Source organism: Lactuca serriola, chromosome 1 (genome assembly GCF_051521515.1).
Source record: "Lactuca serriola cultivar US96UC23 chromosome 1, Lser_US96UC23_V15, whole genome shotgun sequence".
NCBI classification, from domain to species: Eukaryota; Viridiplantae; Streptophyta; class Magnoliopsida; order Asterales; family Asteraceae; genus Lactuca; species Lactuca serriola.
In genome coordinates, this window is record NC_136408.1 from 92,729,109 (window position 1) to 92,756,789 (window position 27,681).

General features: G+C 35.9%; 2 protein-coding genes and 1 non-coding gene across 3 annotated transcripts; 1 reads left to right on the forward strand and 2 right to left on the reverse strand.

Annotated features, from left to right (window-relative positions):
• Nucleotides 1-394: 394 nt before the first annotated feature.
• Nucleotides 395-2,053, reverse strand: LOC145058919 (uncharacterized). The gene has a single exon (XM_079006808.1). The coding sequence runs from the start codon at nt 2,051-2,053 to the stop codon at nt 395-397; it is 1,659 nt and encodes a 552-aa protein (XP_078862934.1).
• A 12,858-nt stretch (nt 2,054-14,911) lies between these two features.
• Nucleotides 14,912-15,015, reverse strand: LOC145080719 (small nucleolar RNA R71). The gene has a single exon (XR_013695308.1). It is a non-coding gene; the product is annotated as a small nucleolar RNA R71 (small nucleolar RNA).
• An 8,762-nt stretch (nt 15,016-23,777) lies between these two features.
• Nucleotides 23,778-24,236, forward strand: LOC145058931 (uncharacterized). The gene has a single exon (XM_079006815.1). The coding sequence runs from the start codon at nt 23,778-23,780 to the stop codon at nt 24,234-24,236; it is 459 nt and encodes a 152-aa protein (XP_078862941.1).
• Nucleotides 24,237-27,681: the final 3,445 nt, after the last annotated feature.

Here is a 27,681-nt window from a genome sequence, read left to right on the forward strand (position 1 = left end):
TCCTTGTAGCAAATGATCCTAAAAAAATCGCATAATTCAATTATGACCGAGCTTACATGGTCCGGTAAAGTTCCACGTAATGCAATCGGCAAATACTCTTGCATCAACATGTGACAATCATAACTTTTCATCCCAATTAGTTTGCGCTCATTTAAATGAACACATCGAGAGATATTGCATGAAAACTCATCAGGTGGTTTGATTGACTTGAGACATTTTAAAAATTCAGTCTTTTCAACCCGGGACATCTGATAGCAGGCTTTTGGTATGAAAGTAACATTACTTCTAGGTCGTTTCTTTGGATGCAATTCCTTTCTCATACCTAATTCTTGTAAGTCAAGCCTTGTTTTATAGTTATCTTTGGACTTTTTTTCTTGTCCTAATACTGTCCCCACTATGTTGTCTTGCACATTTTTTTCAATGTGCATCGGATCAAGATTGTGACGTAAAAGCAAATGTTCCCAATATTGCAACATAAAAAAATACTTTTCTTTTTCCATGGACCGCCATTAACATTGTCAACAAGAAATTCTGTATTTTCTAGTTTTTGTAGAATCTCCTTTCCAGAAGAAGGAACTGGAGCTACTCTTAATTCGTGGCGTCCAAGAAATGATCTAGTGTCTAAACGCCAACGATGGTCAACTGGAAGCCACCTCCTATGACACATATAACACCACTTTCTTCCATTGGTTAGCCATTTGGAATCAGTATCAAAACCACATATAGGACATGCAAGTTCTCCTTTAGTGCTCCATCCTGACAGATTGGCATAACCTGGAAAATCTGATATGGTAGAAATAAGAGCAGCCTTCAACTGGAAGTGTTGTTTCGTTGATGCATCAAATGTATTAACTCCATCCTCCCATAACTCCTTCAACTCTTTAATCAGAGGTTGCATATACACGTCTATTTTGTTTCCAGGACTTTTTGGACCCGGAATGATTAAAGAAAGAATGAAATTTGGTTGCTTCATAACCAACCATGGAGGCAAGTTGTATGGAATAAGAAAAACTGGCCAAATACTGTGTGCCACATTCATTGTCCTAAACGGGTTGAAACCATCACTCGACAAAGCTAGGCGAACATTACGGGGATCACGAGCAAATTCTGGAAACTTTTCATCAAAATCTTTCCAATTTAATGCATCTGCTGGGTGTCGCAACTTTCCATCTTTTACACGATCCACATGATGCCACTTCATAAAATTAGATGTCTTTGATGACATAAACAATCTCTGAAGTCTAGGCTTTAGAGGAAACCACCGCAATATTTTTGATGCCTTTTTCTTGGGAGGGCTCACTTCTTGTTCTGGATTAGCTTCATGAACTTCCCACCTAGAAGACCCACAAAAGGAACAAACTTCATCTTTCTCCTTGTCATCCCAAAACAACATGCAACCATTAGGACATGAATGAATTTTTTCATATCCTAATCCCAAGTTAGCCATTATTTTTTTTACTTGATGTGTTGATTTAGGTAACACATTTCTTTCAGGTAACAAATCCTTTAAAAACTCTAACAACATAGAGAAAGATTTGTTACTCCAACCACCAAGACACTTTAAATGGTACAAATACACCACACATGATAATTTGTTGTATTTGCAATTCAGATACACTTTCTCTTCAGCCTCCTTCATAAGGTCATCGAATTTATTTCTCCCATTTCCCATCTCTTGACTATTATTTAAGGCATTCTCATGTATTTCCTCTCCCCTTCCACCTTCCATCTCAAAAATATCATTCAACATTTCATGCATTTCATGGTGAAATATGCTTTCTTCTTCGTTATGGGTTGTGCTTGTTGATGCAACTGTTGTGTCCTCCCCATGATATACCCATTTCAAGTAGTTTGGACAGAACCCTGAACATATGAGGTGATCTAGAACAATTTGTCTATTCTGATATTCCATGTTTATACAGTTTGTACATGGACACTTTATCATCCCCCCATTGACACTTGTTCTCTCAAATGCAAAATTCAAGAAGTTTAGCACACCATTAACAAAAGTTTGACTTGATCTTGGTGCAAGATACATCCAAGATCTGTCCATGACTTATAGTGAGAAACAACAGAAGATTAACTATAAAAAAAAGAAATGGTATTAGTATAAGATGCTTCTCAAACTTTTTATCAAGCATGAGTATGAGTAATTAGGTCTCACAATTAGGAAACAGAAATGACAGCACTAAAAAAACCAACAAAGAAAATAGAATGAATACCTGCTGAAGTAGCTAACTCCTATGGAGGAAAATGTAGCAGAGAAAAATCGTAGTTGCAACAAGGAACCAATTGACCCAGTAGGCTTGGACCAGAGATTGATGGTGATACCTGTAATCGAATCGTTAGTAGGAAGCAGAGATCGGTCGAATTTTAAAAGGTGCTAGTGAACCCGAGTGAAGGTGAAACTTAACCTAAAGTTTGCCAGTAAGGTTGGTTTTGTTGAAATTGTTTGAAGGATGAGGAAATCACGACTATAACCATTCAAAACTATAATTTCACAGCAGGAATTTTCAGTAGAGGGATGGGGAATTTCCCTGGCGGTCGATTTCAACTTTTAATGGAGGGAAACTAAAAATTTCACCTGATTCTGGAGGGAAAGGGGAAGCCAAGCTGAAATTTTTACTAGATGCACAAGAGAAGGGGAAAACAAGCCACAAATGAAAATGAAAGTTAGGTCTAAATTAATGGCACATTAGTTCTATTCTAAAGTACTTTACACGCATCATTTAAAAAGTGAATATATTTTTCATTTACAATAAGATAAGATGCTTTTTTAGGTTTTAAAGACACATTATATTTTTATCCCATCGTTAATTCTAGGCCTCATTTTTTAAGTTTTAATGGCACATATTTTTTTTTATCCTATCCTTAATTCTAAGCCTCACTCTATAAATATATATATTTCATGTAAAGATAAATTGAAGCATCGTAATATGGGATATATATATTTGTTTTGTTCCACTTAATTCTATATAAAAGGAGATAAAATGCAAAATGCCATTAAAACTAGTTCTCTTTTTTATGGCATATGCAAAGTGCCATTGAAAAGCAAAATTAGTGGCACAAAAGATAAATGCCACTAAAAATGTGTGCCACTAAATGGCTTTTTTTTTGTAGTGGATCTGTCCGTCTGGGAGAAACCCTAAATCCCCGGGTTGCCCACTATTTAAGCCACCTTATAGCCCCCAATCTCGCCTCCTTCACCCTCTAAAGCTGTGAGAAAACCCTAATTCGTCCTTGAGTGTTTTAAGTGATCTTGTGTGCATTTTGTGAAGGATTGAAGAAGGAGAAGAAGAAAGGAGCAAGGAGAAGAATTGTAGAGCGAAGATTCAAGGGAAAGCAAGAGTTCTTTGAGGTATTCTTCGGATTTCCTTTCCTTTTATGCTTTAAAATCCCCTTTAGATCTAGTTGATGCTTTTCTCAAGCCTTATGTTGATATGGAAGCCATTTGATGTCGAGATATCCTTAGATCTGTTCATTTAGGGGTTGTAGAGCCCAGATCTATTGTCTTTATGGAGCCATTGTGCATCATAACCCTAGATCTACCCTTTTAAGTGCCTTTCTAGCCTTTATTCCCTTGTTCATGTGTTTGTACACGTAAAGTTGGAAACTTTACGTGGTAAATCAGCTTATTGGACCCAGATCTATCATTTGTATGTATTGGATTGGAGCAGAATCGAGTGTAGAATAGTTGCATGGCGGTGACTCGGCGAGTCGGAAGAACGACTCGGCGAGTCGAGTCGCGAGTCCCCGATTTCTTCCTTTTGAGCGATGTCGAGTGGGCCCAGTGAGTTGTGGAGTGGACTCAGCGAGTTCGAGGGTAGACTCAGTAGTGGAGGGACTCGGCGAGTTGTTCATACAACTCGGCGAGTCCAAGGCAATCTTCTTAAGCTCAAGAACAACTCGTCGAGTTGTTCATAGGACTCGGCGAGTCAGATGAAGATTGTTTGAGTTCTTGATCGGGAGAGTACTCGTCGAGTCGATGCCATACTCGACGAGTAGCAGCGGGTTGAGTCGAGGAGTGGGAATAGGGACTCGGCGAGTTGGCGGCCCAACTCGGCGAGTCAGGTCAACTATGGGTTGACTTTGACCGAGAGTTGACTTTGTCTGAGAGTTGACTTTGACCAAGGGTAAAAGAGTCATTTTACCCAGTGCAGTGTTTAGTATTTGATTGAGTGTGTTTATGGACTTGTAGCCGGGGAGACGCCGGAGCAGCAGCAGCTAGCTTCCAGAGCCATACACTCAGCAGCCAGTTCACGAGGTGAGTTTCCCTTCAGTAGGAACGGGTCTACGGCCACAATGCCGGCCCGTGTAATTATCAGTAGTTCCGGTCTTTAGTTTGATGTAGTAGCTAGCTGGCTGACGTCTTTGTGATTCAAGCATATTTGTGTTATGAGTTCCGGACTTCGGTCCGATGCAATATGCAGTATGTGTGAATATAATAGTTGTTATGTGATATGCTATGTCATGATCAGTCAGTTCCGGACTTCGGTCCGATGCAGTCAGTTCCGGACTTCGGTCCGATGCAGTTAGTTCCGGACTCCGGTCCGATGCAGTTAGTTCCGGACTCCGGTCCGATGCAGGGGACAAGGTCCCAGTCAGTTCCGGACTTCGGTCCGATGCAGCTAGTTCCAGACCTCGGTCTGATGCAGTGGGCAAGGCCCAATACGTGCTTTATATGTATTGTATGGTATGTGGTAGTTTGGGGGAGCTCACTAAGCTTCATGCTTACAGTTTCAGTTTTGGTTTCAGGTACTCCCGCTTGTAGAGGGAAGAGCTCGGGATGATGGCATCGCACACACCACAGCTTCAGCTTTTATCCTGGGAGTTGATTTGGTTCTTGATTTTTATATGACATGGATATGATACAGTTTTCCGCACAGTGTTTTTATTATTATTTTGAGATACATCATGTATGGTTTATGATATGACACTCAGATTATGGTTTTTGGTTATGTTGAAAAACGAAATTTTTGGGTCGTATTTTTGGGTCGTTTCAGACTTGTTCCTTTTTCACTTAATAAAGAAAGTCTTGAGGTTTCCCTCATATACTTCAGTTTTCCTTCCATACAACTTCTACCTTGAATTCAAGACTTGTCATCATGTGAGGTTAAAATGTTTACTAGACATGTGAAGCAGAAAATAACGGAAGATGAAGTTTTACCTTTGAAGATGACTATTGGTTAGGGCTATCAGCAGCACCATCGCCTCTACTACCACTCTGTAATAAACAAAGCACCTTTGAATCGAAGGAGGGGGGAACGAAAGAGTGTTAGAATCGAAGTCTGTTTTGATAAAATACAAAGATGATGATGGCAATTTGTTGACTGTAACATGTACCTGTGAGCTCAGATTAGCTGAATCGATTGCAGATGGCCTTGTGCTTCAAGATAAAGAACCCTATACCTAAAAATTTGACTTATTTGGGGTTTTTAAAATGCATATTGCCGAGATTACCCCTGAGCAGGAACCACCATTGTTAGAAGAAGTAGAAGATGACGAAGTGGAAGAAGAAAAGTCAGTTGAGATCGAGAGTATTGAAGTAGAAAAGAACGGGTCCCATTCCAATTTCGAAAGTGAACAAAACCGGAAAAGGAATCTGAAAAAATACTCGATGATCCAGAGTTGAAAGAAGTTGAAATGGAAGATTGATTGTTTGAATTCGCTTAGTTATTCCGAACCCTCGCACGTACTGGGTTGAGAGAAAACGAGAGAAGCGGAAGCTTGAAAGAAAATAAAACCCTAGCACGTGCTAGAGAGAAGGGAGGTGGCGATGGCTTAGGGTTTCCAGAGAGACGGGAGGTAGAGAATGAAGGGAGATCTAGAGGAGAGAGTATCAGAGAGGGGAGAGTGGATTGCAAGGATGAAAGATAGATAGAAGATAGAAAAAAACGAGGCGGGTTTTCAAAATTCTGGGGATTTCGTTTCCCCCTTGTCTACTAAAAGCGCATTTCGTTAAAATTATAAAGCGACAGGTAAAGACGACGTGCGTTTAAGATAAAGTGCCCTCAATGTTTTTTTTTCTTAAGACACTAAATTAAGGGCACGCAATAATGCGTGACGTAAATTCTTAAATTTTTTGGAGAGATAACACTATTTTAAGGGCACGTCCTTTTGCGTATCATTAATCAGTGTGTGTTGCAAAAAGCGCGTCATTAAAGGTCTGTTTTCTAGTAGTGATCTGTAAAATACTTGTACTCATTCTTTCTCGATTGCAATGATTTTTTTGTATGTGGTTTGTCTTGAAATTATCATTTGTGTATCAACATTTGGGTGTTCACAATTATGATGGCATCAGGTAACGAACACGTGTTTGTGTTGATTTTCTTTGATTCCACAACTGAGGGCAATTCCGGTATTTGTAGATGAAATGGGCTAGGCGTAGGTTCATTTGTTGCTTCCAAAAAAACCCCTGTTTTTCTATTCCATCAAGGAATGGAACAATAAGATTGAAAATTGAAAATGAGTATTAAAGAAAGAAAATAAAATGAAAAACTGAATGCAAAGAAAAAGCTTAACTGAATGAAACTCGATCTCCAAGCTCTGATGTTGTTTTTTTGTTGGTATCATGTGTTTTGAGTAGGCTCTTAGTTGAAACCACATGAAAGGGATAATCCATTCAAGTTTCTTATCTGTCAATCGATCATCACAACAGCCAAAAGAGATTATTGTGATGCGTGATGAGTGTGTGCGACACCGGGGAAGCAACAATCTGAAGCTGCAATCGAAAGTATAAGGGATCAGGCTCGATCGTGATTTTGTGATGACGGAAAATGTGATTTGAGGAAGTAAGTACCAAGGGCAATATTGTCCATTTAAAGTTTTTTGAATTATAATGCTTTAAGATTATGAAATTGAATTATAGATTAATAAAAATGATCAAAAAAATAGATTTAGGTATTATATGATATTACGAAACATTAAGAATGACAAATACGATATTTGAAATTTAGGCCGGACATATATGATATTTAGTTGTTTAACAAGGGCATATACGAAATTTTCCCTGAATAACACAAAAAGGTTATGTCTATAAGAAGAAGGCTGGACAAGAAAATAGAACAAAAGATTTACAAGATTCCTTGTAGCTAAATTCTCAAGTTAAATTATAATCATGTTTCCACAAACATGATGCCAGATATTAATAAATAAACACTCAACATAGAAAATTTATAGATAAACCGAAATAACAAATGTTAACGATGTGGGAGATAGGGAGCGAATCCATGCCTCATAATCAATGTCTCATTTGATTTCATGTGATTTAGTGAGACATAAAAATCCAATTTTTATCTTATTGACTAGAGTATGATGGTATCAATGCAAAAGAAACATTATATAATCGGTTACATCATGTGATGTTATGCGTAAACTACGACATCTGACTTCTAACGTAGCACGAGCTCGGGATCCGAGTAACCAGATCCGGCCGCATTCATTGTGTTTCAACTTATGTTAATCAAGAATCCAAATCAAGAAGCGAATCCCATATCATATCCATGTCTAAAGAAGGCATCTTGCTAAGCTGAACCCCATCAACAACATCGGATGATATAGATTCTAACACTTTCTTGTTCTTATCAAAAACGACCTCAGATCCACCTTCCGCCCTATCTTTTTCCGGCGAACCCAACTCCGGCACTGGTGGCGCTACACCATCACCCGCCATTGACATCCCTTGTAACTTGGCGTGTAGAAGGGCTGCAGTGTTACCATTGGCCGAATTCGCCCTTAATTGGTTCTTTAAATTCGGGAAATTTAAATTTGCAAAATCGCCACGTAAAATATACGCAGCTGTATCATATGCAAACGCAGCTTCTTCAGCTGTTTTAAATGTCCCAAGCCAAACCCGCATCCGGTTTCTTGGTAATCGGATTTCTGCCACCCATTTTCCCCAATGTCGTTGTCTTACCCCTCTAAACTTCTTTTTTGCACAACTTTTCATCCTCCAAGGGGTAGGACTGTCATTTCGTATCCCCGGTTGAGCCTTCGAGCCACCGAGCCGGTAGTCACCTAAACCCTTCGAACCATGGTTCATGAATTCTTCACCGAGTGCCCGATCGGTTTCTGGTTCGGTTTTATTCATAACTAGGGTTAGGTTCACCAATCTTGAATCTTGTGAGGACGTTTCAAGAAAATTTACAGGAAGAAAAGAAGTAGTTGCACCACCACCACCTCCGCCACCTGCACCACCATTAACGGCGTCCCAGATGGTGGAATTGCTGGAAACATGCATTGCTTTTGTCATTTCTTGATTAAATGGAGGGGAAGATTCCGTCTGGAGGTTGGTTTTCGTTTTGAGAAACAGATGAGTCGCCATTAGAGAGAAAGTTCAAGTAAAGATTCATGGGAATGATAATGGTTTATATATTGTTGGCTTTAAGTAATATTTTGTTATTGAAAGTCAAAATCGGTATTAAAGTCAGATCTACTTGGTGATAAAAATGGAACTTCCCGACACAATTCCACGCATGCATCGTGCTCACCATTCATTGAAATGCTTTAACCGACCAATAGAATTGTGCCACCTCACATCCGATGAGGTCTCTGCTTTCCGAGTTTGGCAAAGAGCACTGTAAATTTGATGACAATCTTTTCTAGAACCTCCCCATAATTCCACGAGGGGTAAGTGATCATAGCTATAAAAAGAATTAAATGTTGTTGGATGAAATTTGAGAAATAGTCCTTGTGCTTTTTGAAAATGAGCATCTTGAGGATATCTTTTAGAAAAAATCATTCATTGAATTCATCATCTCATTCCTAAATCATACCCAAGAGTATCATTCACTTTACATAATGATTCAATCCATCCATGTCTATTAAATTTGGAAAACATATATAAAAATTGGATTTTATACAAATAAACATGTAATCCATTTTCTAGATTAATTTATATATATATATAAAAACTTACATGCAATTTCCTTCCCGAAATTGTTGCTATTGATTTTTTTTTTTTTATCAAATACATACTTAGTAGTATCTTTAGCTAACGGAACGAGCGACTGGAGCTTCTTTTTTTTTTTTTTTTTTTAGTTCGTCTTGATTAGAAGCTTTATCATCTAAAAAAATCAAAGAGAAGAAGACACTCTAAAAGATCATCAAAATGTAGAGACAAATTCTAGAGCTAAATCGGTAGTGATGGGTGGCACACTAAGAGGAGATGTGTGGAGATCCAAATTTGAACATGTCGGGGGAAATCAAAAACTTATATGAAATCTGAATCCAAATCAGAACTTCATGAAGAAACCAAATTGGAACAAAAGAGTAATTCAAAAGTTGTAAGTAAATTATAAAAATAGTCCCTGAAGTTTATTATATATATTTGTTTAAATTTGATCAAATGGCATATTGGTTGTTTAAAAAAAAAATAACAACTTAAAAGTTAGATTTAACGTCTAGACCGGTCAATCATGCAGTTTTTGGAAACTACAAGGGCATATTTGAAACGTTTTTGAAAGATATCCACAACATGTCGCTTTTGGTTAAATTTTGTCATATTGGTATTAAACAATTAATCTAATAATTGTTTTCTTAGGTTTTTAAAATATATCAAGTGCATATGAATTTAAAAAAGCAAGGAAAAAAAGTATTGGCATGTAAATGCAACTCGTTTTAACTTGTACGCATGTGAAATTGAAGTCATAATCATTAGATGTTCAACACATCAATACACTCCCCAAATTAGGTTATTTTGTAGTTAGGGACTAAAGCTTATAAAAATGATGGTTGAGATAACTTTCTTTTTTGCATTCATTTTTAAGCTATCTAGATATGTTGACTATTCTTTATCCATTTTTCTCCCAAGTGAGATGAACACCACATGTGGAGATTCGTAAAGTGTCCAAGTTCATGTAATTGTATGGTTTGCTTTTTTTATCATTTTACTATTTATATATAAAGAGTTTTGGAGGTTGCACATGGTGCTTGTTGTCCATGTTGTAAGCATAAACATGACCCCACGTTTTTCCATGCTTCTTTTTACTTTTCTTTTTCTATATTTATATCTAAAAAAAAGAGATTAACTTGCTTTTTTACTAGTAGATGTTAATATTTAGATAAAGTAACGTATTTAATAAGACTGGTTACACACTACATTAAAATTTGATACCGGCAATTAGTCATCTTGAACAATCAGTCGAAAGTCGAAACTTTTATTCAATCATTTTGAAACTGCAAAAGTCTTGATGCATTGGGATTGATAGTTTCATGGTGTTTCTTCCTTGTCAATCACTATTTCATATTCCTTGTTGTGGTCCAAAGCCCACAAAACTATGAGAATAAGAACATTACCTTTGGTCTTTAATCACATGGGAGTCTTGATTACAACATAATGGTGACATTAGCTTTAAGCAAGAAAACTTGTCTTTTTGGTTCTTCCAAACTTTAATGAATATAATATCAAATGTATTTTAGTGTCATTAAATATTTTTGGCTATATGAATTTATAAAAGTACAAAAAAGGATTTGGATACAATCTTATAAGATTAAGGTAGTGTGAAATATACACTTTTATAAGACTATTTGATCTCAAATTGATGGTTTTCCTAAGCTTGATCACTAAAAGCCAAAACGGTACCAATTACTATGGTTAGCCGAAAATTGTGACTTTAGTCCAAAAATGTTTGGAGTAGCACCAGAGGTTCAAAGTTTTTATTTTATTGTAGAGTTTGGTCCATTTTGCTTTTAAATTTTTTATAACGATGATTTTGCCCTCTTTTTATTTAGTTTACCAATTTTCTAAATAAATAAAAGAAGAATCAACTCCACCCCTACCTATTACTAACCCACCCACCCACCCACTTTCTCATTATTAATAACTTCATCTTTGTTTCTCTCTATCGAAATACCATCAGTAGCCGGACCACCATTATCATCGGAACCACCGCCATCGTCGGACCACCATTGTCGTCGGACCACCACTCATTGCTAGTCTACCATCAGAGACATCCTTACTCAACCGCCACCCACTTCCAACATTTGTTTGTCGATAGTGGAGAAAACCGGTCGGACCACTGGCTTCAACGAAAGCGACTACTCGTCGGGAAATAAGAGAGACTGATTAAGGAAACCCACTGGACCTCCGTCCTTTTCATCGGACCTCTACCTTCTTAATTAAACTCCATTCTCCGCATCACAGATCCAACTAAAATATAGATATATCGATGAAGATGACGATGCTAGGGTTTTTGACGACCACCATTGCAGACCCAGCTCCGATTAAGATTATCATCTTCAGCCCCCATCATCTCTGCCACCACCAAACTCTGATCTAAAAGTTGTCATCACCTATAGACAACCCTAATTGATGTGAAGTCGTCGTCACTTGGATAACTAGAGTTTTGTCTCCCTCGGTAATCTGCAATCCTAGCGACATCAAGCCGAGTTACAATGTCGTCTTCATAGCGTCCCTTCTTTGGAAGGGCAAATCACCGTCAAAAGTTAATGGGGACAGAGACCATATAAAACTTTGGGAACAAAGGAAGAGGGAGAGAGACAGGATTAAAAGTGGGGTGAAGTTGTCCAGGTTGTTAAAAGGATTAGTGTATAATTTCCTTTTTGTTTTTATTTTAATGAAGAAAGTTTTTAAATTAAATAAAAGAAAAAAAAATAAAAATACAAATGGCAGAACTGTCATTATAATGAAGTTAAAAGAAAATAACTCAAACTCGAACGAAAATGAAAACTTTGGACCTGTGGTGCTAGTCCAAACATTTTTGACCAAAGTGTCAATTTTCGGCTAACCATTGTGTAGTTTTGTCTTACTAAAATATAGTTAATAACCATTTTATATTTCCTATAAATTAAAAATAATAATAATAAAATATTAAGTGAATAAAAATTTCATACAGCTCTATGACTATATGTCAAGCTCTTATCAATAGAAAAATGAAAAAAATGTAGAATTATAATTCTTCTTTTAACCAAGATACATTATGGGAATGAAGAGATCGTACCTCAGCATGTGCCTAGCCCAGGGGTACTTCATGTATATTTTAGAAGGGAAAATCGAGGAAACATGATTGAGAAATCTGTTAGAGCAAAGAGAAGTAGAGAATCAAAGGGGAGTAGGTTAAATTATGTGAGAACTTCATTAGATTGTCTATGACTTTTGGCATTGTTGCAGAGAGAGAGAGAGAGAGAGAGAGAGAGAGAGATTTCTCTTGTTCAATTTGTAGCTTTTTCACCGTTACTAATTCAATCAAAGTTCTCTTTCCCCGTTATCTTTGTTTAATGTTTCATCTTATTCTTGTTGTGTTATTATCATTGGTCGTAGATTCTACAACATGCCTTGGTGATTCAAAATGGTTAAACCGACACTACAACATTAACTCCTTGTGGTGACGACAATTTCTGACCTGTACCGATGACATGTCGTCGTCATAGGGTATATCGATGACAAGTCATCGCCACAGGCATGTCGGGATAGGTCAAAAACGTCATTAACATAGGTGTCCTCAGGATAGGTACCCCTATACCGACAACATATCATCGGTACAGGTTTCATCGGGAATATTTTCGAAAAAAATGAAATTTTATTAATTACATGTGCTGACGACTTGTCGTCGGGATATGTGTCAATATTGCTATATATATATATATATATACACACACACACACATATGTTATTTTAGCACATTTTAAGCTATATTTTGGTTAAATACAAAGATATTTGATACTTATTAAGTTAAATTACATAGTGCATCCAAAAAGGACACTCTTGAAGAAAAGTGTCCAAAAACGACAAAAGCTAGAACCTGGGAGGACTGGAGCTGAAGCTGGGAGCTTAATAGAACTTAAAAGGAAGAAAAAACTATGAAAATACACTTCACATGACGTGGATTCAAATTACCACGGTGTGACTCTTGAAAAAATCACGACTATGCACATAAACTAGAAGCTCACAACGTGAGCCATGACAATTCACATCGTGAGAATGAAGATTCCAGAAGATTACTATGCAGAGAGAAAGTTTCCTTGTTGAAGAAGGATATATACTGATCTCACGTCGTGAAACCCCATAACTCAAGACGTGAGGAGTGTTTTTAGGGAAACTATTTAAATCAATTGCTAGATCAGGGGAGACCGATTATGGAGTTCTAAGTCGATTTCTAAGCTGGAAAAGTGCGAAAAAAGAACCTTTGGAAGGTGAGATCGATTGGAGATTAGAGATTTGAAGATTTATAGCAAGAATTCACATTACACATTCGATTTTCATTAGATTGAACATGTCTAGCTAGAATTCTTTTGTGTTTTTGTGCTTATTTTCTTTCATGAGTAGCTAAATCATTAGGCTTTCGTTTAGTGTAGATGAACCTTAATACTATGTGTTAGTTTCTTTCTTTTCTTGGATTTTATGAAGTTGGTTTAGCTTGTGTTTGATTTATCATATCTAGCATGTTAAAGTTCTAATCCTTATTGCTTTGATTCAAGTTAAGTGTAGTTGAATGATTATTTTAATTGCATGAACTTGATTACCTAGTAGTTTATGATCATTAAATTGCTAGAGATAGGATTTACCAAATGTTAGATTAAGTAATAAAGGTAATAACTTTATCCGTGTTAAGAACGTAATTATAATTGTGTTTGGTTATTTGTCTTGATCATATATAATAACCTTATATATTTCTCACATGGTCCGATTATCTTTACATGAATTGGTAAAAATATTAGGAGATCGGATCAAGACTGTTAATTATATTTATATTGGTAACCAACTGAATTAATCCATGTTTAGAAACTAACCATAAGAAGAAGGGGGATTCAAAGCTAAACGAATGTGTCTTCAGAATCCTAATAAAAATCGTCTTAGTTAAGTTGTTTTCTTAGTTGTTATTGAATTGAATAATTTAAATTAATCTGAACTTGCAAAATCAGATAAAACCCATTTTTATTTATCATTTTTAGATTAATTTTTAAGGGTTATTTTTTAGCTAAATATCGTTCCATGTGTTCAATACCCAACTTACTTTACTATATTATATGTTGACTAGGTACACTGCCTATAAGTGTATTAGTAGAGAAGTAGTTAGTTTTATATATTTAAAAGTTACAGGTATATCTTTTGCATATACCAAGTTTTTGGCGTCGCTGCCGGGAAACAATGATTTTAGTTGCTAATTTAATTGTTTTCGGTTAATCAATCATTTTTTGTGGTGTAAAAACCACAAAAAGTTAATTTTATGCATTAAATAAGTTTTTATATTTACAGTTCTCACGACGTGAGCTTTACCTCTCACCGTGTGAATTCTACCTAGTCATTTTTTATTTATTTTTCACTTTAGTTTGTTTTTATGTTTTGTTTTACGATTTATGACCAGGGGATCATAATTTCCCATCATACCACCACTTGGAGATCTAGAATCTGCATTCCATAAGAAGAAGGATAAAACGGTTGACGAATCAAGTAACACCTTCCAATTTGACAAGTTTGAAAGATTTGAAAGAACTCCAAATAAGAAAGGAACCATATATGGATAGTAGAAACTGAATTAGAAGAAGAGGTTAAAAGCGAGGTCGAAGAGACGACGGACATTACCACCATGACGATGGAAGAATACAAAAGGAGAATACGAAACGACAACGAACCAGGGCTTGTGTCACCTACAATACCAGCTACCATGAACTTTAAGTTGAAAGGCCACATTCAAGGAATGCTAAAAGACATACCATTTTCTAGGAAAGATTATGAAGATGCTTTCAAGCACATCGATGAAGTTTTGGATATTGTAGACTATTTCAATGTTCCAAATGTTTCAAGAGATTCAATTTTACAAAGATGCTTCCCATGACACTTACATGAGATGCAAAAATTTGGTTGGAGTCATTAGCACTTGGAACTATAAGAACTTGGCAAAACCTTCTTGAAGCGGTCATCGAGAAATTTAGTCCTCCTTCAAAGATAGCAAAACTCAAGAAAGTGATTGTTGATTTTTAACAAGATGGAGAATCCGTATACGAGGCTTAGGAAAGATACAAAGGTCTTTTAAGAAATTATCCTCAACATGATTTGAATGTGCAACAAGAGGTTTCCATATTCTATGATGGGGTAAGCGTGACCACAAGGAAACTCCTTGATTTGAAAGGCCAAATGACAAAGAAAGATGATGCTACCATCAAAGAGTTCATTGAAGTATTTGCAAAGCACTATAGAGAAAACCACAACCCACGAGAGGATGCTACAAGGAAAAGGAAGTAGTAGTGGAGCTTCAGAAGATTTAGCAGTTGTGATGGAGAAACTAGAGAATATGGACCGAAGGACGATGAAGATGGGTCAATCGATTCATGCCATACAAGTGAGGTGTGGCAATTGTAATGGACCACACTTCACCAAAGATTGTGATTTGGATGAGAATCGGAACCAAAAAGCTCAAGTGTGTTACTCTAGTGGTGATCGATTCGATGAAGATTGGAGAAAGCCCAAGAAGGAATGGTTTCTTATGAAGAAGAAAATAAGCAAAAAAAAAAAAGAAGAGAAGTATCGTAAAACCGAACGAGACTTCTACCAAAAGGAAAAACTACCACCAGAGAAGAAATCCGACTTTGAGTCAATGCTTAATAGGTTTATGGAAGCCTCTGAAAAAAGGCAAGATGCTACTGATGTTACCATTAGAAATCAACAAGCTTCCATAAAGAACATTGAGACTTAACTCGGGCAATTGACTAAACTCGTTAACAAAAGGTTACCACACAAAAGTCCCGATCCAAAACCGCAACCTCATGTCATGATCATAACCACTAGAGAATACCCACATTCAAAGCTTGCAATGATCTATAATGAAGCCTCAAAGCAGCCCGAGTCACAACCAACAAAGATGAAGATCGAAGAAAAAGAGAAAACTTGTGCCCAATTCTCATGATGTGAGCTACTACCTCTCATGTTGTGGGTCCAGTTAAATCAGAAAATCGAGTCTTTTGTCAAGTCATATCTATTGGGTTTTGGTATACTACAACATCCTATGGTGCACATACAACCCTAAATACCTTGGATCTATGTTTTCACTAATAATACATGCAAATGGTTTCCAAGGTATTAATCTTACAACTAGCATGCATTTAACATAAAAATATAATATACTAGTTAGCATGACATACCTTTTGATGGAGCTTGAAGTCTTGGTGTATTTGGCCTTAAAGAGCTTAGCCCCAATAGTATGGAAGCCTCAAATGGAATCACAACACACCATGGACAAAGGATGAACCTGAGAGAGAATTCCATGCACACAAAAGACACCATGAACTCCAAAAAGATACAAGTGGCGATTTTGGGCAATGAAGTATCTATTTATATGTGGGATTTCTAGGGTCATGGATATAACCCAAATCCATACCCATGGGTTTTATGATCCATGGTTCATGTGGCCCAACTCTTTATGTATCCATACATAAACTTGGTCTAACATGGATCCTAAGTCCAACACATATTAATATAACTAATTATCATAATTAGTCCCCATAGATTTAATTAGTCTCTTTCGACCACTAAATTAATTCCAAATTAATTCTTGATCAATACTAAATAAAACATATGATTTCATATTAATATATTATTACTTATAATATATTAATAAACCATAAATAACCTTCTCTCAAAAGTCCATCCTAACAAATTGTCCTGATGATATGCAACCCAAATGGACCATGCTATTCTCGGGTCGAATACATACCAATAATAGTTATGGGCTTAGACACCTAATCCAACAGTCTACCACTTGGATAAGTCTAAAACTATTATTCAAGTATGACTCCAAGATCCCGACGAGCAATCGTAGCTCTTAAATCCGCTGTCAAACTCTGAACAAATCAAATGACATGTTCATTAGATAAGGGATCATATATTCCTCCATTCTAGATATCATATAGACTGAGACATGGATTATAATCATTCTCTCTGTCCATTTGTTGTTTCCCGATTTCCGATTTATGACGACTGACTAATTGAACAAATCAAATCAGTCCAGGCCCGGCCGAGCACTTACATTTGTCATCACCAAATCATCGAGGGACCCACAGATATCACTTTTATCCAAAAGTTAAAAGGAATGGATAAACTTCGACTCATATGGCTTGTTCTACTACTTGTTGAATCATACACAAAGGCACATTTTATAACATCGAGTTACCGAATGCGTTTTTGTGTAATCAATGTACAACCAACTCATAGTAACAACTCATATCTCTAGGTTTGAAGAATATAAGATATTATCGTATCATGATCACTCGTGATAAAATCCATGAAGTGATTCAAATGAGCGTGGGTTGAATCCAATACTCGAATCCCTATTCCAGGAGTACTCATTAATGTTGTAGTAACTCTTACTATGTCCACTACCTTGGACATCTACAAACCCGATTCATGACAATCTTGCCTTAATACCTACTTCCAACGTATTATCGACTGTGGATGGTTTGAATAACTTAGTCATTCGGAAAGAATAACCTAGTTATTCTGGAAGTCAAAACATGCAAAGTGAAACACAAGAATAATACTAATCCTCTATGGTCCCAAGCACCTTTTAGAGTAAATAAAACACATTTTATTTAAACACCATATTGATTACTCATTATTCATTGTATAATGTTTCAAATAATCAAATTTATACTTGAACTAAAACAATAGTTGCCCCATGCTCCAAGCATGTAAACTATGTTTTGTAAACACTAGTCATGGCATACATCTAGTATGCACACTATGTTTATCTATGATCTTTACTTTGTGAAATAGATCAATTGAACATGATTCCAATGATGCTCATTTCACAATCCTAAATCTTTATCGTAAATGTAAGAATTCCAAATCCCTACCATTTAACGAAATATGTTAGATTCTAAACTTATATGTATTGATCCTCTCATAATGACTATGCACAAAGTCACAAAGACTTGTCAACAATCATTACAGAGTATCCCAATAGAGAGCATTCCATGGAACCAAAGTTTCAAAATCAAAGTACATTGCTTTGAACAACCTTCATGCATTAAGTTTCCTAATCTTACACAGATTGAATGAACAACTTCTACCTTTGGGAATATTTCCATATTCTCATTTTGACTGTCACTTCTGAACAAGATTTGCCACTTTTCAGAATATTTCAATTATGGTCCTTTCCAAAAATTAACACTATACTTCCAACTATCCATGAGTAACCAATCTTTGGTAAACGTCAGATTGTCCTCGACAATTGCTTAATAATTTTAGTCATATCCAATTCTAGACTTTTCCCGTCTTAATGCCCTGAGCATTTGGAAAATTTAGAAAGGATAAATATTACAGCACATGCAATCGATCCTATATCTGAAGCATATGGGACACGATTCATGATGTCTCACATAAAGACATGATACTATACCAATCTTTTGCTACAATATTTTTTATTTGCCATGTTATCAAAATTTGACTATGAAGAGGGATACCGTAATCATAATCGAATTTTGAAAACGCAATATATATATAGAATTTCCTTATGTTGAACCATTCCAACACAAAATTCATATATATATCCCTGACTAAAGATGATCAAAATCTCAATCTAAGCTTTTAGAATTGAAATGAAGTATAATTTCCTCTCCCTTAATTATAGCAAAACAACTTTTCCCAATTGAAACCCTTTTGTTTTCTATAATTAACACTTAACATAATAATCATGCTCCCATTAACATGATGATTATTAGCATAACACTTATGCTCCCACTAGCTTTGACATGTACTCAGAAAACAGTTGGACTTCTAGAAATCAATACTTTATTGACTTTCTTACCAAAGTTCAGATATCTGATACAAGATGCTTCGATAAAACTGTATCAAAATCATACACATTTCCTTAGATAGCTCACATGTGTGTCTAAACAGTTTTATAGAACTATGAAAAGGGATACCGTAATCATAGTCTCAATTGTTTAGACCTTTGTCATTTCTCACAAGTCTATGTTAGTGTGCCGGCTACCCACACACGCTCCACTAACGACTTTGAGAATGCAAATGTCACAATTGCTATCTACTAAAAATCTACTTAGTGAAAGCATTTCCTCACCATCATTTTCATGAATCGGAGAGAAACCTTATGAAACTTAGATTTTATGGTGTATGAGTTCCTATCCATATGAATTTTTTCAAAACCATAATCACAAGACAAGGTTAGTGACACTTCCAAATTCATATGGATTGAACTTGTGCAGTCTTAACTTCTTGCCACCTGGCAGCCCAAGGGCCTGCTATTTCTTCCAATTAGTTATGGGCATATAAATGTCAACATGATAGGTTATAAACCTCAAGTCGTGTGCTAGTGAAGAACTATAGGTTTTATCCTTGATTAGTTCTTGAAACTTTCAAGACCTTTAAGACTCCCACTGTCCTCTTGACATATAAGACTCTCTTGTCAAGAACCATTCCTTGACAAAACAAATATTCAAGGGATAGTGCGGATTCTTATCAAGACTAACACTTCACGCAATTAGCCTAACTTGGTCTCTGTTTTATCCAAAACATCACAACTTACCAATTTCAAATGTACAAGAGTAGAAAACATTTTACTCTTACATTTGACAAGTCTTAATAAACCTTTTTTTAAGATGTGTCACTCAAGTTACAATCTTGGACTATAACTCTAAGACTTTGCTTTTGGAACGAAGTATGACTCATCTTCTTGATTTAACCATTCCAACAATTCATGACTCCTCTTCTTAGCCATAAGAAAGCACTAAGATATCCTTAGAGGATCATTTGTGATATGGTATCTTAATCACTATGATGATCATAAAACGTGATACTAAAGTACTCTCCCATCTTTTTAGATTTGAGAACTTTTATCTTTCTGTCTAATTTGATTCTTCTCATTCATTCTGCCATACATCAAATATTTTCCAATGTTTCAGAATTATACTTAAACTTGTAAGTATAACCATATTTACTAAACTTTAGTAAATCATGACGAATAGTCTTATCGATCTTTGTGGTGGACTTGACTAGTGCACACGAATGTGTACTCAATCCCTTAGTCCTTTCACTTGACTTAATTTTCCAATGATGAAAATTCTCATTCACCATACAACTTGTATGATTCCAAGTTTCGGTCCAATTGAAACATGGGTGATGAGAATCTTTCCTTATTTGGTAAATTCTGACATTATCACATCCGAAAGAATCAAATCCATTTTCCAATATTTCTATCAATGGAATCATATAAACAACCATTTTTCACAAATGCCACTGTAAGGATATTTAAAATAAATAAAATAAAACCTTATCTTTTATTTAAAACTTGCGGAAAAACTTATCCTTACAATGAAAATTCATATCAAAAATTTGTTGTTATCTATTCCTAAGCAATATATCATAACTCTTAAGCAACAACTCACAATTCTGATCACCGAACCATGCAATCGAAATCCATCTTCGCGATCAGAATCAGCATATACTTCCTTTAAGCTTCCTTTCTTCGATTCTACAAAACATCAAAACGTGATATGGTCACACCATGTATAAGAATCTCAAATAGGAACTTAATACAGTTAGATAGCGCACTTTACCCGAAGTATAGTCAAACTCTTTGACTTTACAACCCTTATGATTGTTCAGGTAAATTAGGCAGCTTCGCAACCAATGCCCTATCCTTTGGCAATAGAAGGTTTGGGAAGTTGATCTTCTAAACAAATTCGCTTTACTAGTCCTCAAATCATTTCTGATTCAGCAGCACCAAGCAAATAGGTAAGATCATTAAGGGTCAAGTCATGGTCTGTCACATACTAGTCCCAAAAGAACTCACTATGTGACTTAGAAAGTGATTGAACATCCAACTTTCTCAAGACTTTGACACCCAACTCTTCCGGCTTGTCAATATGTGACTTCATCTCCAAGATGTGATCACACATAGATCTTGCTTGCCAATAGGGCTTGAGTGACCTTGAACTTATGGGTTAAGGAGAATAATTGGAGGGGGTGGAGGAAGTGAAATTCCAAGAGATTTGGATAGATCATAGATGTCTAAACTAGACATCTAAAATGGGAGATATTCAAGTTAGTTGATTTTTAAGTCCTTAATATAACACCCAATATGATATATTAAAGCTAGGACCCAACACAATATTTTATAACTTGGAAAAGGAATGTCGTAATCCAAGCTACAAGATATTTGAAGGTAGGTGAATGACGATTCACCAATTTCCACCATGAAAAACGAAATAATTTATTAGGTTTTAATTGGATTTGAAACTCCTAGATCTTTTGAGATTCATTGAACTTTTCAATGGCATGTTTCAATCTCGATTGTGCCCTCTCAAATTTTGTGACTGGGATGCCGAGGATCACAAAACAAGGTGTGAATAACCATGCAATTTCACTTGGTACCCTTAATATTATCACATAATCGATGTGTCGGTTACCCACACGCACTCCACCGATCTATGATAAACATTAAGTCACCCTTTTTATCCTTACTAGTCCAAGTTAGTGTGTCGGTTACCCACACACGCTCCACCAACGACTTGGTAAGGTACAAAGTGTGAATTTCATGGGTTAGCACCAAATTCACATTTTCCTAACTAACTAAGATTGGGTATTTATAAAAGGTTTAGTTACTTAGTATTTATCATTAATACTTTTAATGAAGGGATAATTACAGTCCTGTCAAACCCGTTCGGCTAACGACCTTCCACCAATCAAGGAAGCGGTGGGTGAGAGAGGACACCCATTAAACTGCCATTTTATAGGCAGTGACCTTATACCCCCCTTATAGACCTGCTTCGTGAATGAGGTCTACTAACAGTAAGATTGACTTTGTTCTTATACATATATATATATAAGTATTAACTATTAATATTATAATAGTATAAGGGTGTATTTTAAACATTTAAAATACTTGGTGGTTTAATCTATTAATTAAACTATACTCTTAATTTAATTAAACTTAAATCATGTCTTTATGGAATTATTAACTCTTTTAATTAGACACTTTAATTAATTTAATGAAGTCCATAAAGTTTGACTTTAGCTTTTAAAATTCTTGGGTTTGGAATTAAAATGTATATGGGGTTTGACTTTACAAATTCCAAAACTTGAGGACAAGTTTTGAACAATTCAAAACTTATGGTTTCCATAACTTATGAATTTTGAAGTGGATTAATGGAAAAAAAAACCCTTCAAGTTCCATAACTTGTAGACAAGTTATGGAAGACTTTAAAGCATTAAAAAATGTGACTCTTCATTTTTTCATAACTTATGGAAATTTTATGAGTTTTAAAATTTATAAATGTGACTTTTCATGTAACTTGAGGACAAGTTACAAAAACACATATTATGAACAACTTCTAGATTAATTTGGATTGAAAACAACTATCTCATAATTTTTCCTATTAATCTAAACAAACTCATAAACATGCACATTCATAATCAACATTTTTCAAGCATCATATAAACATGTATAAAACTTGAAACTTTGATTATTATCATTTATTTGGATGAGAATAAACATTACCATGGTATCAAAAAACAAATTTTATGAACAAAAACACTTTGCGGTAATGATTCTAATCCAAAACAGGCCAAAAAAACTCGAAGATAAGTTGTCAGGGGGTCCAACTCGTCGAGTGCATGAACCAACTCGACGAGTTGGATGAATCTGTTCATGGACTCGTCGAGTCCATCACTGGACTCATACAGTCTGCTGTCCTGACAGCAAAAAATTCAATTTTTTTTAATTTTTTTTCCAGCAACTTGCATAAAGTATAATTGAAAACAACCCATGGCTCTGATACCACTGTTAGGTTTTGGTATACTACAACTTCCTATGGTGCACATACAACCCTAAATACCTTGGATCTATGTTTTCACTAATTATACATGCAAATGGTTTCCAAGATATTAATCTTACAACTAGCATGCATTTAACATAAAAATATAATATACTAGTTAGCATGACATACCTTTTGATGGAGCTTGAAGTCTTGGTGTATTTGGCCTTAAAGAGCTTAGCCCCAATAGTGTGGAAGCCTCAAATGGAATCACAACACACCATGGACAAAGGATGAACCCGAGAGAGAATTCCATGCACACAAAAGACACCATGAACTCCAAAAAGATACAAGTGGCGATTTTGGGCAATGAAGTATCTATTTATATGTGGGATTTCTAGGGTCATGGATATAACCCAAATCCATACCCATGGGTTTTATGATCCATGGTTCATGTGGCCCAACTCTTTATGTATCCATACATAAACTTGGTCCAACATGGATCCTAAGCCCAACACATATTAATATAACTAATTATAATAATTAGTCCCCATAGATTTAATTAGTCTCTTTCGACCACTAAATTAATTCCAAATTAATTCTTGATCAATACTAAATAAAACATATGATTTCATATTAATATATTATTACTTATAATATATTAATAAACCATAAATAACCTTCTCTCAAAAGTCCATCCTAACAAATTGTCCTGATGATATGCAACCCAAATGGACCATGCTATTCTCGGGTTGAATACATACCAATAATAGTTATGGGCTTAGACACCTAATCCAACAATATCAGCCTCCGATACCTTTCCTTCTAGAGCAAGGGTACATCCACTAGAGAAAGAGCCTAAAAGGTTCATCAATCAAGTCAAGTTTATTCCAATTAATACCCCATTTATTGAATCATTAGCTAAAATGCCCAAATGCGTGAAATTCCTTCAAGATCTTCTTGACACACTCCAACAACTAGACAAGACTTCCAAGGTTGTTCTTAATAAATAATGTTCAATAAAAATCATAGAAGGAATACCAACAAAGATGAGAAAACCAGGACGCCTTACATTGCCATGCGAATTTGGAAATTCCACGAAGACATTTGATTTAGCCAATTCTGGAGCTATCATTAACTTAATGCCTTATTCATTTTATCAAAATCTTGAACTTCCATCGTTGAAGACCACAAGGATGGAAAATCATATGTCTAATCGTTTGGTAACTTATCCTAATGGGATAGTTGAATATTTATTGGTTAAAATTGGTAAATTTGTTTTTCCAGTTGATTTTGTGGTTATAGACATGAAAGATGATGAAGATATACCCATTATCCTTGGATGCCAACTACTAAATACCGCAAGAGTCGTGGTTGATATTCAAGAGTTGAAGCTCATTTTAAGAGTGAGAAAAGATGAAAGGACATTTGAGGTTGATGAAGGATTCAATACTTCTAGGGCACAAGATGAAGTATTCTTTTTAGATGATGACAATGAGCTAGCATAAATGGAAAATTTGATGGAAGAAGAAGTCCAAACAAGGGAAAAACCCAAACATAAGGAAGAAATGAAGCTTACCAAGCCAAGAGCATCGATTAACATAATGTTTGAAGTGTTTGCTTTTACTACACCACAAGTTCAAGTTGGTGAGACAAGTGAAGATTTTAGTTCAAGTGATGAAGATGAGGATCAAGTAAGTAAGAAGACAAAGCTTGATGATATGGAGGTAACAGGAAACAAGCCATTAGAGACAAAGAAAAGAGCTCGAATGATGATAAATTCCAAGGAGTTAAAAGAAAACTCGATCCTTGTGACAACCAAACGAATAAACAAAATTCAAAGAAAGCATACATAAGGCGACTTCAAGCTTAAAAGAGAATATGAAAGGAGAAGAAAAAGAAGATTGAGATTCCGCTCCCAACCGCAACAACGTAGAATGGGAAGGAGTCTGGCTCACGACTCTATAAAAATAAGTGCTTCTCGAGAGGAACCCGAGGTTAGTTTACATTTTCTTTTCCTTTCTTTTTAGTTTAGTTAGTTTTTCGTTATTTGATTTTTAGGATAAGTCATGTATTTCTCTTCTATTTTCAAAATCAAATGCGGAATCCAAATCATGATTGGTAATCATTAATGTTTTGAAAAAAAATATATATGGTTTTTGTTAAGTTTTCGACCCCACGACGTGGGAATAAGGCACCACTCCATAGGGACGAAGAAAAGCCCTAATATATCTACCCATTCAAAAACTCATGACGTGAAGTATATCCCTCACGACATGCATTTCGAGGGACGACGTTGTTTTATACGCAACAATAACCAGTTGACTCATTTTTCTAAACACCCACTTACAACGTAAGATTTCGCCCTCACCCCTCCCCCCCCCCTTCGATTTTCAACCTATTTCCTTTGATTCTTCATATATTGCTTGTTCACTCTTCAACAAAGTTATGATTTATTTGTTTATAACCCTTTAATTTACTGATTTTCTACATTTAGAAGTTACTGTTCGTTCTCAGCTTTCTTATGTCAAAATTGATGCGATTTACTTTAAAATTGGTGCTGATTTTATGATTTATTTATTTAAAACCCTTTAATTTACTGATTTTATGATTTATATAGCTTTTTTAGAGAAAACCCTATGAAAGATTGGTTCAATTTGGCTGAAATGTTGTTCGATTTTCATTTCACTGCTGAACCAAGCTCACGCCATGAGACTCGTGTTTCACGATGTGAGAACTAGACAACTGCCCCATTATTATTATTTTTTTTGATGTAATCTACTGTGTTTCTACCTTGTTTTTGTTTGCTAATTATTTTGTAGGTATAATGGGTCCTAGGAAGGATAATACATAGTCCCAAGGTGATGTGCCAAATCTTCACCCATTTTATGAGTTCCTGGACAACCTTCTGCGAGAAATTTTAAACGATAACACTAATAAGTTGGGGTGGCTTCATAACCACGGATTTGCAATCCCAACAACCATTGACTGGGGAAAATGAAATTGGAATCTTGGAAAGGTTGAACCCATATCTTACAAAAACATTTGAAGAAAATGGTATATAAATCACATGAAACGGCTGAAGGAATTTGTTCTGAATCAAAGAACAGGTTTACAAGGAACTAAGTGTAGAATATTTCTCCACCGTGGTATTTAAAGTGAATACAGTAGACCCAAATTTCACGGGAGCACTCGTGTTTCTTCTTGGCACCCAATATCGAGAATGTAGTCTAACCGAGTTAGCATGGAGGATGGGATTATACGAAGAACAAGAAGCCATGTCTCCTACCTTCGCCATATTTTTGAGGTCGTTTCCACGTGAATACTCACCAGGGGTAAATGGATATGGGTTTTGGATGACGATAGCTAATGGAGCATTTAATTTTGGAGTTTCACAATAGATTCATATTTGGTCTCTTATCTACCACTTTATTACATTCTTCATCAATCACAAGAAACATGGGGACAAAGTAATGAGTCTTAATTTGTTTTTCATATGGAATTATATCACCAGGAGTTTCTAAAACATCTATATTTCATTGCATAATATTTAGGGGGTAAAGCAGTCAGTTCAAGAGTAAGGAGTCCAATAGTCGGTGGGCACTTTGTAACCCGATTGCCTAAATCTTATGGTATTCCAAGGTTGACTTGTACTTTCAGTTGAATTGAGGGGAATGAACGTTTTTGAGTTATTTGGAATCGATAAGTGTTATAGTAAACATGGGAGATATTGGGGGATACCAGGCGAAGATGTGGCAAGACCACTAAAGCAACCAAAATAGACACTAACACAGAGGGGACGCAGGAATGTGAGAGGAAGAGGTGAGAGAGGACAACCACAACACCAAGACATACCAATCAGAAAAGTATTGTAACACTCGATTATCCGGTATCTTCCAGTTTGGTCTTAAAATTATAAAAGTTTAGATTTTGGTCCTTGTTATGGTAGGTGTAACTTGGAGTACACATGGTGTACTCTATTTAAGTTAGACACGTGGAACCCTTAGTACGATGGGAGTACCTTAGCATACAATAGGCATACTCGCTCAGACCACAAACCTTATTTTTAGGGTTTGGCCCATATTTAAGCAACATTATGGACCTTCAGGTTGCCCCTTCATCAGCCTCCTCACCCAAAAAAGATCCTCATGAAACCCTAGCCTCCATTTGAGTGTTCTTGAGCCTTTGTTGTGACCTTGTTGTGTTTTTGGATAGCTTGAAGAAGAAGAATCTTGGTGGTTAAACATTGGTTGAGTTGGAGCTTGAAGATAAAGAATCTTTAACGCCTTTGCAAGCCTCAGAATATATAAACCTCTAAACTTTATGACTCTCTAGAATAGATATTGTATGTGGGTAAACTCTTATGCTTTTTGGATCCATAAGATGATTCTTTTGAGTAAATGGTACTCCAGAGGTCTTGTGTTGTTCTTTTGATTTTTCTGAGGTTCCTTGATGATAAAGTTTGCATATTCATGGTTGAGGACCAACCATTCAAATGTGTATGGTCATTTTATGAAGAAAGAAGGTTAGATCTAAGATTTAGGCCTCTTGGAGCCATGCAAAGGCTTAAAGCTTCCAACTTTATGGATTAGGATCTTATTTAGAAGTATATATGAGGTTTGGACATTAAGGTCTTACGTGATTAAGCCATGATAATGAGAAAGAGCCACTAACCAGTGTGTTGGGCATACTTCTGAGTACGTTGCGCGTACTGGGTTTGGGTCTCATTTTCTCCTTGTTATTGGGACTTGTACAATGGGTGTAATCTGATGGTACACATAATGTACTCAGCAGCTAGGCTTTTAGGCCTTGAACTAGTTTGGGTCATAAGTCTTTAAGGGTTTAGGCCATTGTTAGGCCTTATGTCTTTATGGATTTGGGTCATTTCTAGGCCTTGGGTCATTTTGAGTCTTGGGCCTTGATTAGATAGGCCCAGTGTAGGAAGGGTAAAAT